Source organism: Brachyhypopomus gauderio, chromosome 7, assembly GCF_052324685.1.
Source record: "Brachyhypopomus gauderio isolate BG-103 chromosome 7, BGAUD_0.2, whole genome shotgun sequence".
Classification (NCBI taxonomy): domain Eukaryota; kingdom Metazoa; phylum Chordata; class Actinopteri; order Gymnotiformes; family Hypopomidae; genus Brachyhypopomus; species Brachyhypopomus gauderio.
The window spans coordinates 8,297,297-8,312,997 of NC_135217.1; the positions used below are offsets into that span (position 1 = coordinate 8,297,297).

Sequence of the window (15,701 nt, forward strand, 5' to 3'; positions counted from 1 at the left end):
TCGCACTAAAATTCAGTGATAATTCCGCGCTTTCCAAAAATAAAGTCCATGTGCAAAAGAGTTTCGTTACTTGGGGAAAGTTTATGGTTGACCAGATTGATGGTAAATAATCTAGTAATATTAGACAGAATATTTTGCTTCTGCATACACTCGCGCACGGCGATCCTGTCATTAAGCGTGTGTGTATGCATTTAAATCGCTTAATAAATAAAAACTTGTTTTCACGTGCATATTCATGTAGGATGTGTTGGAACTATAATGGATTATAGTTCCTTCACTAGGATAAACTGGCACTTGTAGGATCGGTATAAGCTGTCTAAAAGTAAATTGGTCTGCTTTCACCGTCGGAAGTAAATACTTGTCTATTTTGTCTCTGTGTGGGCTACATCTATAATCGTAGGCTTCCGGCAGAGCGAATAGGCTATATAATAAACGATATATGTATATGTAAACGATATATAGGTATATATGTGCGTATGTTATATATAGGTCTCGAATAATTTTGTGCAAATGCATAATTGATGTTTCTTTGTTATATTTAGAATAACATTTTTTTCCTGATCACTGCTGGTATAATGTTGGCGAGCACTTCCCATTTCGTTTGAAAAGTCCCCGTAGACTCCGCATTGCAGGGTGTGTCATTTTTAGACGTCTCTAGTCATTGTCATTGAAAATATTTCCACGCAACAGGGGGCTTCACTGGCGGGGCAGCAACCCCTGCGGCCCCCGCCTCCGTCCCCCGATCTGTCCCCCGCCTCCGTCCCCCGACGGCAGCCTGCAGCTGTTCCCAAATGCAGGCCTTGGTTTTCCTCCTCCCGTTATTAACGTGCCGCCCCTCCGCGAGGTGTGAAATAAGTGCACAGGGAAGACCACGTGGCTCATTTGTACTGATCACGTTGAAGAAATAAAAACATCACCTAACACATCCGGTGAGGTTGTTGGGTTACCTCACCTAATCGATTACGTTTTCTGATTAAAACAATAAAAACAGCCCCACAAAAATGTCAATCACAATTTAATCTATTTGAAACGATGCAAGATAAAGTGCCATTTCTGTAGTTTCATGCTGTTGTAATGTTCAAATGTTTGAGGTGTGTTTCTCAAACTGATCCCCTGGTGCGGTAAGCAGGTGTTGTATGCCGTCCTCACGGGGGGGGGGACGATGAAGCCTCTCACCTCCCCGCAGATAAGATGATCCACCGCTGCACCCTCCACGCTGCCACACACCTTAATCTCTTTTTAATGGCTAACAAATGCTTCCCCAAAGGATGGCGGCTCATATCTGCTAGACACCAAATGATAATGACTGGCCACTGCAACATTATACGTTCAGTATTGTAACTCTTTTAAAAGCGCTCTTTCTCGCTCTCACATACAGTGAAATATATGCACTAATTCCGTTAATTATTCCTGTGTTAACTGGCGTTCATGAGATGAATATTTATTTGCAATTAATTGATGTCCAGTTTGTAGTAGTAACAATTTAAACTGGGTGCTAACAGGAATGCATTCGCCTGTATCTGGGCTGTTAAAACAATTGCCTTTTTATATTGTCTTATGTGATAATGCGTGAGTGACCTGCAAACAACTTTGTTGTTGACTACGAAGATAACCTATCCATTAATATAACATATATAATTCCTCAGACCATTTGAACAATAATTTTAAGGGTAAGTATGATGGAGAAACGCTGCTTTTATGTTGAACACACGTTGAACAAACCCATTTTGGCGACTTTTAAACTCACCTTAAAGTGCATTAGCCAACACGTTCTCGAGAATCCAACTAAATGGAAATATAGGAACATATTTTCTCCATGGAGAAGCAACTTCAGACACCAACTTGCCAACACTCTGCTCGTCCTTTCGTTATTCGCTTGCATGGACGTCGGATCGTCTTCACAACACCGTGCAAGATTGATTTGCGCCACTTTTCATTGGCGCGAGTTTGCGGCCGAGATGAAATAAAGACGTTCTCCCCGCTAGAGCCGAGGGAAAGTGCTCGTTTAAAAAAACTGTCCATCCGATTGAGCGAAACAGAGAATCACATCTGCGACGAAGAGATGAATACATATACAGCCGGACACTTGCACAGTGTGAGTGATCGCTGCAGCCTGTATGAATATGAATCCCTGTATGAATATGAATCCCCCTACCCCGCACATCACAGCGTTGGTCCCAGCGGAGGCGAGGACAATACCATACAGCATCTTCTCTTTGGGCTATGGATATCATTATAAAGGCCAAACAATTACCCCGTATACAGCCAACGCTACATTCATGAGAAAACATGCGGAAGAAGCTCTCAGGACCCCATAAGAGTCCTAATGTCAAAAGATAACGAGGTACCTGGAAAATGTTCGGACTGTGTGGCGAATCGTTCGTTGATGTACTTAATTATGAAATGATATAATGTCGGTATATTTGTTGTTATAACAAATTAGAGAAAGTTGACGGTCGTTAATTGGATAATCTTGCGCATTTTAACGTCACGTTTTTGGAAAGCAACACAATTCTAGTGTAATATCAGGATCTTGTAGCCTATCTGAAACTCAAATGAATGAGAATCTAGATTACGTTTTTTTACGTACAGTGCTGTTCTTAAAAACCGAAGAGCACTTTTAAGCTCTCATTAGAATTGGTGCTGCACCTTTTGCGAAACAAGATAAATTTGTCAGCAAAAAGGTGTCATATACAGGTGGCAAGCTCCTGTCTGGATATGTGTGTGAGACCACGGGTACTTCATGGATAATTAGGCTTCTCTCTCTCTCTCTCTCTCTCTCTCTCTCTCTCAATCTCTAAACACACACACACACACACACACACACACACACACACACACACACACACACACACACACACACACACACACACACACACACACTGCGCGCTTCAAGAGGGGGTGGCCCCCAGCATAAAGACTTTTTCTTTCAAAGGGAGTAAGTCTATAGAGGACGGGAGTACCATTAATAACTAATTAGAAAGGGGTCAGACCGGCTACATATAAGTGCACCCTGGCTTGAGAACGGAACATTTTCGATCTGGCCGTCCTAAGAGAAGGAGTACCTTTTCCTCACATTTCACTCTGCGGACCCACCGTCGCTCTGAAGAAACGAACCCAGCGCCATGGGATCGGTGTTACCCGCAGAAGAACTGATGATGAAGTCGAGATTTAAACCTCAAAGTCACTCCTTGTGTGAAATAATCACGTCCGATATTCTGCACAGTTTTCTGTATGGAAGATGGAGAAACGCACTGGGCGACCATCCGTCGGAAGACAAGCACATTCACACCAGTGTCAGTCCCAGAACCGCCTTCACCGCCGAGGTCCTGGCCCAGTCTTTCGCTGGAGGTAAGCTGCCACTCCACATCAGTATTTCAGTTCTTATCGTGCAGTTTTATTAGTCAACTTAAAGGTGAAAACCAAAGTTCTTGCCATTTCTGTTTTGCCGCGTGTTTCGAGTTTAAACGCGAAAATGTAAAACTAAGGTTTACAGACGGTTCCGACAGCAGTGTTTAGTTTTACTGTTGCGCAAACATTTCTATACAACTGACACATTTGTGCAAATTTTTCACCCATAAACATGCAGATTATTAAAAAAGACCTCTAGTAAAATTGATTAATAGAGTAAGTCTTTTGTTTTATGTGTTTTGCCTTTTTACATATCTTCCGATGACATATCACTATTTTATTACCTAATAAAATAATTAAAACCAGTAAAAGTACTATCCACGCACGCGATTTCCTCTGGCCGGACCTGCTGGCTTGTAACGTCTTCACGCTAAAGGGCGTAAATGGGTCCGTGTTTCATAAAGTTCTGCTGGGTTTCACCTACTACGGGCCCCGCTGGCAAAGGTAATGAACAGAGAAAGAGAGAATTTACTCTCACCCACTGTTCTAAATTTCTTCCCAAGGTCCCGGTGACTTTCCCATTACTGTTCTCTCGTTCCCCCCCATTTTGTCTCTATTCTTCCCAAGCATTTAGCGCCTGAACCCGCTTGGTGCTGCTGGACCTGCGTTTAGAGACTTGTTAGGCGTGTAACTGCTGCTGACTAAAGAAGAAGGGTATTAAATTCATTTGGTTAACTTTGTGCTTGACCTGAGAAAGCTTCCAGTTAAACCGAGGCGAGAGAAAAGTTCCTTTTCTTTTAGATGTCCCGGGTTTTATCTCGCATTCATCAATCTCTGGACAGTCTCTTTTCCTCTTCTGACAGCTATTGGACTCTTGGGCTTTTCTTGTTCTCCGTGCTGAAAAGATGCCTGTTGGTCCAATAATGCGGCGTGAAGGCTAATTCTACTGCCATTCACACCATGTCAGCCATCTAATCGCCTTTCCATCTTTTTTTGTTTGTGAAATTCCTGGGTCCTTTAAACAAGCTCTCGTTTCATTCAGGGCAAATTTATTGCTACAAAGTTCTTAAAAGGATAATGAATTTGGAATTAGCCGTTCCTTTCCAGTTGAAAGTAATGAATATCGTCGGGAAGCATAACAAATCGCTGGAGCTGGAGTAATAGCGGAGCATTTAACCTCTTTCAGCCCGTCTTTTCGTCCCTGCGAATAAAAATTCTTTGGCTGTTACATTAAAGAAAGGCGAGTGTCATTCTTTAAGCCCTTGAACGAATCTGAGCTCGTTTTCTGAAGAATTTCCCTCCCCACGTTTAGCGGTATTTTATCCGTTTAATTGAATTAACCATGGGTAAATACCTGCATGTAATATTTCGTGACTAAAATTAAAATGAGAAAATTGAATGTAACATTTCTGTAAAACATTTTATCACATTGTGCACCGGTTTCTAATTGGGAGTAGAATTATAGGAAACGATTTTTATCCACTCATCGTCTTTATTTGTGTTACATTGTAGCATATAAACCAATATAATATAATAGTTAAAATGATATGAAACACTGAGCGAGTGTTTTACGGGAAATTGTGAAAAGCTTAACAATCTATCACATCACCATTAAATATATCTGTTAAAGCTGCTTGTGGACATGCAGTATCAACACCACCGTCTCTGTGTTTGTCTTCCAGAGGTCCAGAAGTTGTCCAGTTTGGTCCTGCCCAGTGAGGTCATCATCGCCCAGAGTTCAATCCCGGGGGAGGGGCTGGGCATTTTTTCCAAGACGTGGATTAAAGCCGGTACCGAGATGGGTCCGTTCACCGGCCGGGTGGTGTCCCCCCAACACGTGGACCTGCTGAAGAACAACAACCTGATGTGGGAGGTGAGACCCGCCATGATGCGCATTCACCTGTACGGTTCAGCCCGCTAATTCACAACTAAAAGGACTCCGATACTCGGTTCTGTGATATGTGGAGGTTTTGTAATTTCTGTAAAAAACAACAACAACCAATCAAACAAAAAGAGTGTTTAGCGGTACCCCAAACCCTTTTAGAAGCATTCTCGTGAGCTGCTCCTGAGCGCGACAGTAAAGACCTGTGTGTGCTGTGCGCGTGCTGTGCGCGTGCTGGCAGGTGTTCAACGAGGACGGTACCGTGCGCTGCTTCATCGACGCGAGCCAGGAGGACCAGCGCAGCTGGATGACCTACATCAAGTGCGCGCGCAACGAGCAGGAGCAGAACCTAGAGGTGGTGCAGATCGGTAGCAGCATCTTCTACAAGGCTGTGGAGGTTTGAATCCCGCATCTTTACCTCTGTAGGGGCCTGCACTGACTAGGCCTGATGCACTTGACCAAAAATGTCATTTTTACCTTTACATCAGTGTAATTTACGCTGAAACAAGCAATCATTATCGATCTAATACCGAATGCGTGGTTCCATCATTGACACTAAAGAATGTAACCGGACACGAGAACCTTTTATTATTGTGGACTAATTTTTGTTTTGTAACTTCTGTTTTCGCTTAGACCATTCCTCCCGAACACGAGCTGCTCGTTTGGTACGGAAATTCCCACAACACCTTCCTGGGTATCCCTGGTGTTCCGGGCATCGAGGATGAGCACCAGAAAAAGAACAGAAATGGTAAATGTGTGTGTGTGTGTGTGTGTGTGTGTGTGTGTGTGTGTGTGTGTGTGTGTGTGTGTGTGTGTGTGTGTACGAGAGAGGGATAAGATTAGAGGAGAGATGGTGTTGAGTATGAGTTGAGTGTGTGTGTGTGTTGGATTGGTATGTATTCGGGCGTGTACGGCGCTGATAACAGTCATTAGCCTCAGAGCATTAATTACATAATTAGTCCGCCCTTTTGCTGTCATTGTAGATTCTTATCTTGGAATTAGTAGGCCCTCTACTGGTGTCTTGTGGCATAGCGTTTTGATTTGATTATTTCTCCTTTAAGCTTAGCCTATGACAGTCCACCAGAGCTACACACAGGGTGCAGCCCCCTTAAATCATTCCCACAACCCCACCATTGCGAGCTATTCTCAGGCAGGGGTGCAGATGGCACTGGGGACGGGGGGGACATGTCCCCTCCAGATTTATATTGACATCGTACAGCTTGGTCCCCCTCACTTCAGAATTTCCATCTGCGCCGATGTTCTCAGGCATCTCCCTTCGTCTGTGTTTCACTGAATTAAGCCCACCACACCTCCAGAGGGCTCAATGGTGAGGTCTGGCATCCCGACCTCACCCCTCAAAGCTAATTAGCCTCACTGGTCCAATAGAATTGTAATTATAGTCTGACATAGCTGAGCCAATATGCATCCCAAATGTAATTTACACTATAACGTCCATTCAGCATAATGTAACCAATATAACAATGCAGTAATGTAACCAATATAACAATGCAGTAATGTAACCAATATAACAATGCAGTAATGTAACCAATGTAACAATGCAATATTGTAACCAATGTAACAATGCAATATTGTAACCAATGTAACAATGCAGTAATGTAACCTGCTAGTACAATGCCCACATAAAATGTAATAACATATATCCAACACTTTAAAATATTTAATTTTGGCATATCAACTATCTTCTAACATTCTTTAAACAGACGTTTCTGACTCAAATCCTTTTCATCCTGTTCCCAGACGAGGGCCACCCGTGCGACGGTGCCGGCCCGGCGTCCCTCTCCACGTCGTCCTCGTGCACGGCCAGCCGCATGCGCTGTGTGATCTGCCACCGCGGCTTCAACTCGCGCAGCAACCTGCGCTCGCACATGCGCATCCACACGCTGGACAAGCCCTTCGTCTGCCGCTTCTGTAGCCGCCGCTTCAGCCAGTCGTCCACGCTGCGTAACCACGTGCGCCTGCACACGGGCGAGCGCCCCTACAAGTGTCATGTGTGCCAGAGCGCCTACTCGCAGCTGGCGGGGCTGCGGGCGCACCAGAAGAGCGCCAGGCACCGGCCGGCCGGCGGGGCCCTCGAGGCCCGGCACCCCTCGCCTCCCCCTCCGCAGACGCCCTCGCCGGGGTCCGTGGCCCAGCCGCTGCCCCTGGTCCACCACATAGCCACCATGGTGCTCTGAGGCGCGGGGGCGGCGCGTGAGACAATTTGGCCGGACGCGTGAACAACGTTGCACTTTAATCCTTCACCAAATGTGACACATCGTGAGTCAATGAATACGGTAGCAGGGGGCCGCAGGTCCTGCCCGTCGGTCAGATGTGACGTGATGAAATGAATGAACGGTCATTTACAGTGGACTTTTGGGTGTTGCTAAGGCCCAAGTCGCAGAAGATGACATGGCCACGGCGAGGATCTACAGCTCCAGACAGTTCAGATGTTTTCTCAGACACTAGGAACAAAGACAGTCAATGACCTGCTGATCACTGTGGCCTGAACAGGTCTGCATACTCTCCACATCTCACTAAATGCCTTAAAACTGAGCCTAGTAATCAATACTATAGTATACATAGTATACTATACAGTAGTACTATAGTATATGTCAATGTCTGTCCTTTCTAGCCTAATAAAGATTATTGTACGATGTGAACAGGTTGTCTTTAGAAAATGCAAATTGCGATGACAAAATAAATACCCGTTAACAAAGATAAATTTATGTTCATTCAATGATGTGGTAGGTTTGACAGAACTATGAAGACAGTAAAATAAATGTAGATCATATGAATTGAGAATATGTGTCCATGCTGTACTAAAACACTGAAGCCTCTTTGCTACATAACATGAAAAATAATATCACATTATCTGTGTGTCTGTTGTAAATATGTTAATGTATGTTTCCTTTATTGTTAATAAAGGTCAGTGAGCCTGCTTCATAGGCAATGCTTGGCATCTATTTCTTTTATTAGCAATTTTAAGTTTAAAATAAAACGATAACTTCATGATCTTCTCAGAGCTTCATAGATATGTTGCTTTTCATTAAACCAAGTTGTGCATAAGGTGCCTGTAATGTTAAACCATTAAAAAAACCCAAAACATTTGGGCCTTTTAATGTGTTCGATTAAGCCAGGGGTGTCTATAGTTTTTGAAATGAAGGCCAGATTTCAGGGTTGCCATCTTTTCAAGATCATGCGCCAGAGCGAACTAGTAACTCATTGAATCATAGATGTGGACCAGAGGTAAATAAACTAGATTTTTTTTTTCGGCATGAGAAATCGGAAGTGTAGCGTGAGAACGTGTGAAAATGGTCAAATGCGTGTGTCTCACGCTCAATGCGTGAGAGTTGCCAACCCTGCAGAATGTTATATAAAAAAAGCACTCACATACTGTCAAAAGCATATTTATGTTGGCCGAAATCCCGACTGTTAGTGCAGGATCTGAACGACGCCAACTGAACCGGGTTTATGACAGAGACCCAGCGCAGCAGCTAACGAACCACACGTTGCTGTGGAGCTAGTGGCGTCAGCAACAGGCCCAACTAGAGGCCCGGCCGAGTGTCGAGGTCTTGGTTGTTACGTTACCCATTATTATGTAGTGGCGCTTTCTTTTAAAGACATTTTAAACGACGCGAGGATTTGAAAAATGTTAAGTCACTTTTTAGAATAGTAGCCGTTTGAATTGGCGTTCAAATAGTCTAGCTGGTCTACAAGCGTCGACCCTCGTAAATTCTTGGTAAAAAACTTGTTTCGCTAAACGACCTTGACCGTGACCGGACGAGTCGGCCCAAGATGACCCCCAGCGCACCTAGATATGCCATGGTCTCGTTGTACGTCGGGGACCTCCACCAGGACGTGACCGAGGCCATGCTGTATGAGAAGTTCAGCACCGCCGGAACCATCCTGTCCATTCGGGTGTGCTGGGAGAAGATCACCCGGCGCTCACTGGGCTACGCCTACGTTAACTACCAACAACCCGCGGACACCGAGCATACGTTGGACACCATGAACTTTGATGTGATCAAGGGGAGACCTGTGTGCATCATGTGGTCTCAGCGCGACCCGTCGCTGAGGAAGAGTGGGGTGGACAACGTCTTCATCAAGAACCTGGACAAGTCAATTGACAACATGGCCCATTATGACACCTTCTCTGCTTTTGGCAACATCTTGTCCTGCAAGGTGGTTTGTGATGAGAACGGTTCAAAAGGGTACGGCTTTGTGCACTTTGACACGCAGGAGGCAGCCGAGAGAACCATTGAGAAATTGAACGGCATGTTGCTCAATGACAGAAAAGTGTTTATGGGGCGTTTCAAATCTCGCAAAGAGCGTGAGGCAGAGCGCGTGGCCAGGGCCAAGCAGTTCACCAATGTATACATCAAAAACTTATGCGAAGACATGGACGATGAAAAACTGAAGGAGGTCTTCAGCAAATATGGCAACGCGATGAGCATCCGTGTTATGACTGACGACAGCGGATGCTCGGAAGGCCGTAGACGAGATGAACGGGAAGGAGCTCAACGGCAAGCTCATCTACGTAAGCCGCGCTCAGAAGAAAGTGGAGCGGCAGACGGAGCTGAAGCGGATGTTTGAGCCGATGAAGCAGGACCGCGTGACCCGCTACCAGGGCGTTAATCTCTATGTAAAGAACCTGGACGACGGTATCGATGATGAACGCCTGCGCAAAGAGTTCTCACCCTTTGGAACCATCACCAGTGCCAAGGTGATGATGGACGGTGGCCGCAGCCAAGGTGGTGTCGGAGATGAACGGGCGCATCGTGGCCACCAAGCTGCTCTACCTCTAGGCCCAGGGACAGGAAACTTGCTTCACTGGGAGTGGGAGGGTATTAAAACATCCAGATGTTGTGCCAGCATTGTGAAGATTCCTGAACTGAATGTAATTGCTCCAAAAAAATAATAAAAAATGTTATAAAATGTTATATATATTTATGTTGTAAGGGCAGATAATATACCTTTCATGTATCTCTGAATACAGCTTGGAGATACTGTATATAATAAGAATTGAAGGATTTGGTGCAGGCTGTGTCCCTCAGTCTCTGTGTATCAGCACTAAATGTACTGCCACATATGTAGAAGACAACCTAGTATTCCAGAAGATCTAAGATGGTTCTACAGATGAAAGAGTGCAGACAGATAAACAGGAACATGCAGAGCATTGAATGTAAGAAAGAGGATTTGATTTTCAATAAATTATGAGATGGTTAACCAGCGTAACTGATTCAGGAGGTAGCAGGAGGAATATGAGCAGACCTCCCTGTCTGTGTCAGTACTCTATCGGCGAAGTTTTTAATGTACTGAAATCTGTTCAGATTGTTGGGAGGAAGACCTACAAAGATGCAATTACGATAGTCAATAACAGATGAAGGCATGAACGAGAGGGTTAGCATCATTAACATTTAGAGAAGGGTGAAGATGGGTAATAATGTTGAGATGAGAGAAAGCAGAGTGTGTGAGGCAGGAGATACGGACCTCTAGAGACACTCAGAACAGAACTCAAGCATAGAATCAAGGTTGCCTTTAATAGCAAAACTGGGTAATATGGAGACTTGGGATTTGGAGTCTAGCATAATTTCAGGTTTATCTGTGTTTAAGAAAATTCTTATTCAGCAAGAGTTTTAAAAGTCGAGGTTCAACACATGAACCAGGGAGGTGGTAGTAGAATTAGAAGTGTGAAGTGGGGTCACAACTGGGCTTACACATCAAAATGGGTGGAACAGCTGAAATCTTGACGGCATGAGGGAAAAAAAACAGAAAACAGTTGATGTAATGACGACACGCACACAGGCCTTGAGAGGAGAGGCAGGGCCTGGGTCTAGCTAACATGATGAAGAGCTATTCTGGGTAATAACTGTGTATCCCTGATGATGTCCCCAGTCTGCACTGTAGGGGGAGAGGGCAGGAATTCAAGTTTTTAAAAAAGCCCTAAAAATGATGAAAGCTAAAGTATGGCATTCTGGTGAATTCTAGGTCTTTGTAATCTCATTGGCTGAGCTCAGACTTCTGCATCCTCGGTCTATATAATTAGCCTTACACACTATAGATACACATGAAACTAACAAAAATATGATATGCAGAAATCCGCTTGTAATTGCTACGAAACATCCCTGCATTCATGTGAGGAAATCATGATCAGCAGATGACTAGGCTGAAAACAAGAATGTAAACACACACACACACACACACACATAGACATGAGCACGCACACAGACGTACACAAATACCCATCGTTACATGCAAATGAAAACGCTACACTGAAGGACATATTAGACAGCTTGATGAGGTGAGTCTAGCAAACTTTAGAGTGGAATATATGTCTATAAACCTTGTGAAGGATTTATCTGCGTTCTGACCATCACTTTTTACAGGGAAGCATTTTTAAGAGGTGTTCTGGTGTTCAGATGACTATAGAATTTAAGGTTAAGTCTATATTGGTGGGAACGTAAAATGGACACAAATTATTATTTGTATTATATAAGTATTATATAAGTATTATGTCGCGATCAATCGATCGCCAGTGGTTGGCGCCAGAGCGAACTAGTAACTCATTGAATCATAGATGTGGATCTGAGGTAAATAAACTAGATTTTTTTTTGCGGCGTGAGAAATCGGAAGTGTGGCGTGTGAGCGTGTGAAAACGGTCAAATGCGTGTGTCTCACGCTCAATGCGTGAGAGTTGGCAACCCTGAGATTTGGTAAAGTGAAAGTGTGTGGGGACCGACCATTTTCTAATTTATGCAAATTATCTCATTTATTTCATTATAAATTAAAAAAGGGATTTCCTGTGTTTGCTTGTGAAGGGAGGTGGGGTGTGTCACTGCCATCTTCTGACTTATTTCTAAAATAGCGGGTGCTGGTGGGCCGCATCATTGATTTTATGACATAGGCAGTGGGCCGGTAGAAATTTGAATAGAAACTTGAATGCAGAGACACTTGTTGTCCACTAGAGGGAACCCGAAGCTTAAAACTTGCCGTGTACTGAGCAAACTTAGAAACCCCCTTTCAACGCCAAAGTTCCTCAGAAACACAGTGTCCTCCACTGACACACCAGCCACTCTCAATATCCTCTACCACTAAGCCATCAATTAGAATCTTAAATTTCTTATTGTTGTTGATCTACGTTGGACGATTTTCACCGGTCCATGACCTACGTTTTCACCCCTTAACGACTCCAAGAAGTACGTTAACGAACTCCGAATACAGGGTCCATACCAGCATGTATGGATATGGAGAATTACGAAACATCTGGAGGATTCGGCTGGCAAAAGTCCCCAATAGGTTCTGAATGACATCTTATACATGCTGCAAAATATAACATACTGCATCTAATCTATCGCACACGCCTCTTTCTTTATATGCTTCATCATTAACGGTAACGGAACTAACCCCAACTTTCACCCTTGGGTTTCATAAAATGTAACTTTATTCTGATGTGCCATACTCACTCTTCACCACAGAGTGGCAGCAGCGAGTCAGTGACACGCATTTTTTTATGGCCTTTGGGTTTTTTATTTTTATTTTAATGGCTAAGCTTAAACAGTCGGCAATAAGTAGAAAATCAAATCAAATCAATTTTTTATATAGCGCTTTTTACAACAGTTGTTGTTACAAAGCAGCTTTACAAGTGCCGAGTCCTAGCCCCCAGTGAGCAAGCCAAGGTCAACAGGATTAAACGAAAACGAGAAAAACAAACTAGTACTAGAGCAGGGGTCACCAACCTTTTTGAAGTTGGGAGCTACTACTTGGATACCAATTAACGAAACGAAAAGTTGTTGAGCGGGGGGGGGGGGGGGGGGGGGGGGTTGCGGTTGTTGGGTTCATGTGCGCATGTCAATTGCTAAGCGGGAAGACCGCTAGCAACCGCTAATAGCAGCAAAAACATAAACGATGCAGCGCTTTGGTGCATGGCAATATAGTGAGCTGTTTTTAAAACAAGCCCGCGGGCGACTCATAACGTCCTCGCGGGCGCGTTGGTGACCCCTGTACTAGAGACTAGGGGTGGTGGTGGTGGTGGTGTGTGTGTGTGTGTGTGTGGAGCAGTGTTGGGAACGTTACTTTAAAAAAGTAATTAGGTATAGTTACTCACTACTTGTTCAAAAAAGTAACTGAGTTAGTAACTGAATTACTCTATAATAAAAGTAACTCGTTACCAGGGAAAGTAACTATTTGCGTTACAGTTAAAAAAAGGTTATATGCCAATTAATTATGTTTTTTTTAAGCAGTTTTCACAGTCAGTTGAAATGAGTAGATCAGAAAGTTGTTTAACTTTTGATATTTATTGCACATCCACAGACGAGTGCAGGATAAAATCCTTTAAAATCCCAAATCTTTGTAAAAAAAAAAAAAAAAAAGCAAAAGTAAACAGTTACACTATATAAAGTGCACTTACATCTATGAAATTAAATTAAATTCTCTCCACCTGAGACAACTGGTTTGTTCACAACAGAAGTAAACTTAACAATTAAACTTATATTCTTAATTAAATAAATCAAATACCCAGTTTGGTAGACATTCAGGAACTTCAAGTATTTTCTTAAATAATGTTTATATCGCCTTGAAAATGCTAAATTTTCTTCGGCTTGCACCTGACGCTCTTCCGGCCTCTTCTTCGTTTGTGTCGTGTTACTCGCGTGCTTCGGCGCGCGTGTAAAAACACTGGCTCTGATTGGCTATCATCACGCTGCCTTAGCCAATCGCTTACTGACTTGTTAAGTTAAACGGGTGTTACACGGAGAACTGACCAATCAGGATCTGTTACTCCTCACTAGCCTGGGCAGCGGTCCGCTCGCATTAGTATATCGATATATAGTAACGCACCGCTTTTAATGACCAGTAACGTCAACGGCGTTGTAACGACAGGAAAAGTAATTAATTATATTATTCCGTTACTGACAAAATGACGCCGTTACCTAACGCCGTTATTTTTAACGGCGTTATTCGCAACACTGGTGTGGAGAGAGGAGGTGGGGTGGTGGTGGTGGAATTTATACATCTGGAAGATGTGTTTTATGATCTTACTTCCTGAAACTGCTGTGCAATTTTAGTGATCTGTTTAGAACCTAAAGGTCAGGTGATGTTGACCCCTTGCAAAAGCTGTGCGCGAGGATGCCAGTGTGGCTTTGTCTCTGAACGTGCTGTGTGGAATTGGAATGAAGTCCATTCAACAGCAAGGCCTCCACCCACTTCTTATGATTGGATTTTCTGGGGTGTGTGTTTGAATGCTATGGATTCATAATCTAGGATCCTTTAGATTCTTACTCACTCATTTGTATGACCCTGACCCACATGAGAAATTGAAATGCATATAACTCTCTCTCTCTCTCTCTCTCTCTCTCTCTCTCTCTCTCTCTCTCTCTCTCTCTCTCTCTCTCTCTCTCTCTCTCTCTCTCTGTAGTTGGGATCGTTCAGTGGAACACATTTGGTGTCGATGAGCTTTGTGCCGTTTTGCTGTTAAGACAGCAGGAAAATATTTCATGCTCAGATCAGATATGCAGAAGAAAGCTAGTTGAAAAAGTTTTAATCTTACTTTCTTACTGTGTGTGTGTGTGTGTGTGTGTGTGTGTTTTCTTTGAAACAGCAGCAACAGGAATAAAAAGAGTCTAACAGCGGTGTGTGAGTCACAGATGCCCTTGGAGGTGAAGAACAATCGCTGTCTTTTTGTAAATGTTTCCCACACAAAGTGGTCTGTGTGTGTGTGTGTGTGTGTGTGTATGAAGCTTCAACTGTATTTTTACAATCACATCTTCCTTGTGGACCTCTGCCTGAAAAACATGTATTTTACACTACAGTGTCCTGGCTTGATTTCATTGCATATTCCCAGCTTAAATTTTATGACTTGGACTTCATATACTATTTATATAATAAATATTTAAATCCATTTACAGTAGTATGAAAAGGTTTGGGCACCCCTGAAAATTTTCATGATTTCCCTTTATAAAAGTCATTGGCTATTCATGTCAGCAATTTCAGTTAAATATATCATAACATATGAACCCAGTGATATTTGAGAAGTGAAATTAAGTTTATAGGATTTCCAGAACATGTGCAGTAATTATTTAAACAAAATTAGGCAGGTGTATAAATTAGGGAACCCCGACAGAAAAATTACATCAATGTTTAGTAGATCCTCCTTTTACAGAAATAACAGCCTCTAAATACTTCCTACAGCTTTCAATGCAAATCTGGATTCTGGTTAAAGGTATTTTGGACCATTCATCTTTACAAAACATCTCCAGTTCTGTCAGATTTGATGGTTTCCGAGCATGGACAGCCCGCTTTAAATCTCACCACAGATTTTCACTAATTTTCGTTGTCTTGTTGAAGTATCCAGCCCCAACTACAACTTTGTCACTGATATTGATTGGAATCCATTTGAGCCTCAACTTTAACAAGATTCCCAGTACCTGTACTGGCCACACTGCCCCACAGCATGATGGAACCACCACCAAAT

The 15,701-nt window shown here is 43.3% G+C and overlaps 1 protein-coding gene and 1 pseudogene across 1 annotated transcript; both read left to right on the plus strand.

Annotated features, from left to right (window-relative positions):
* Positions 1-2,991: 2,991 nt before the first annotated feature.
* On the plus strand, positions 2,992-8,138 carry prdm12a (PR domain containing 12a). Its single transcript, XM_077010658.1, has 5 exons — positions 2,992-3,351; positions 5,034-5,224; positions 5,475-5,630; positions 5,867-5,981; positions 6,992-8,138. Exons 1-5 carry the CDS (start codon positions 3,126-3,128, stop codon positions 7,426-7,428), a joined length of 1,125 nt encoding a protein of 374 aa, XP_076866773.1. The 5' UTR covers positions 2,992-3,125; the 3' UTR covers positions 7,429-8,138.
* An 890-nt stretch (positions 8,139-9,028) lies between these two features.
* Positions 9,029-10,113, plus strand: LOC143518366 (polyadenylate-binding protein 1 pseudogene; annotated as a pseudogene).
* The last annotated feature ends 5,588 nt before the right edge of the window (positions 10,114-15,701 follow it).

What these genes read in the sequence shown, in the direction of transcription:
- prdm12a (XM_077010658.1), top strand. Translation starts at nt 3,126, where the DNA reads ATGGGATCGGTGTTACCCGCAGAAGAACTGATGATGAAGTCGAGATTT. An exon ending in ACAACAACCTGATGTGGGAG is followed by an intron (nt 5,225 to 5,474) that starts GTGAGACCCGCC and finishes GCGTGCTGGCAG; the next exon opens with GTGTTCAACGAGGACGGTAC. An exon ending in CCAGAAAAAGAACAGAAATG is followed by an intron (nt 5,982 to 6,991) that starts GTAAATGTGTGT and finishes TCCTGTTCCCAG; the next exon opens with ACGAGGGCCACCCGTGCGAC.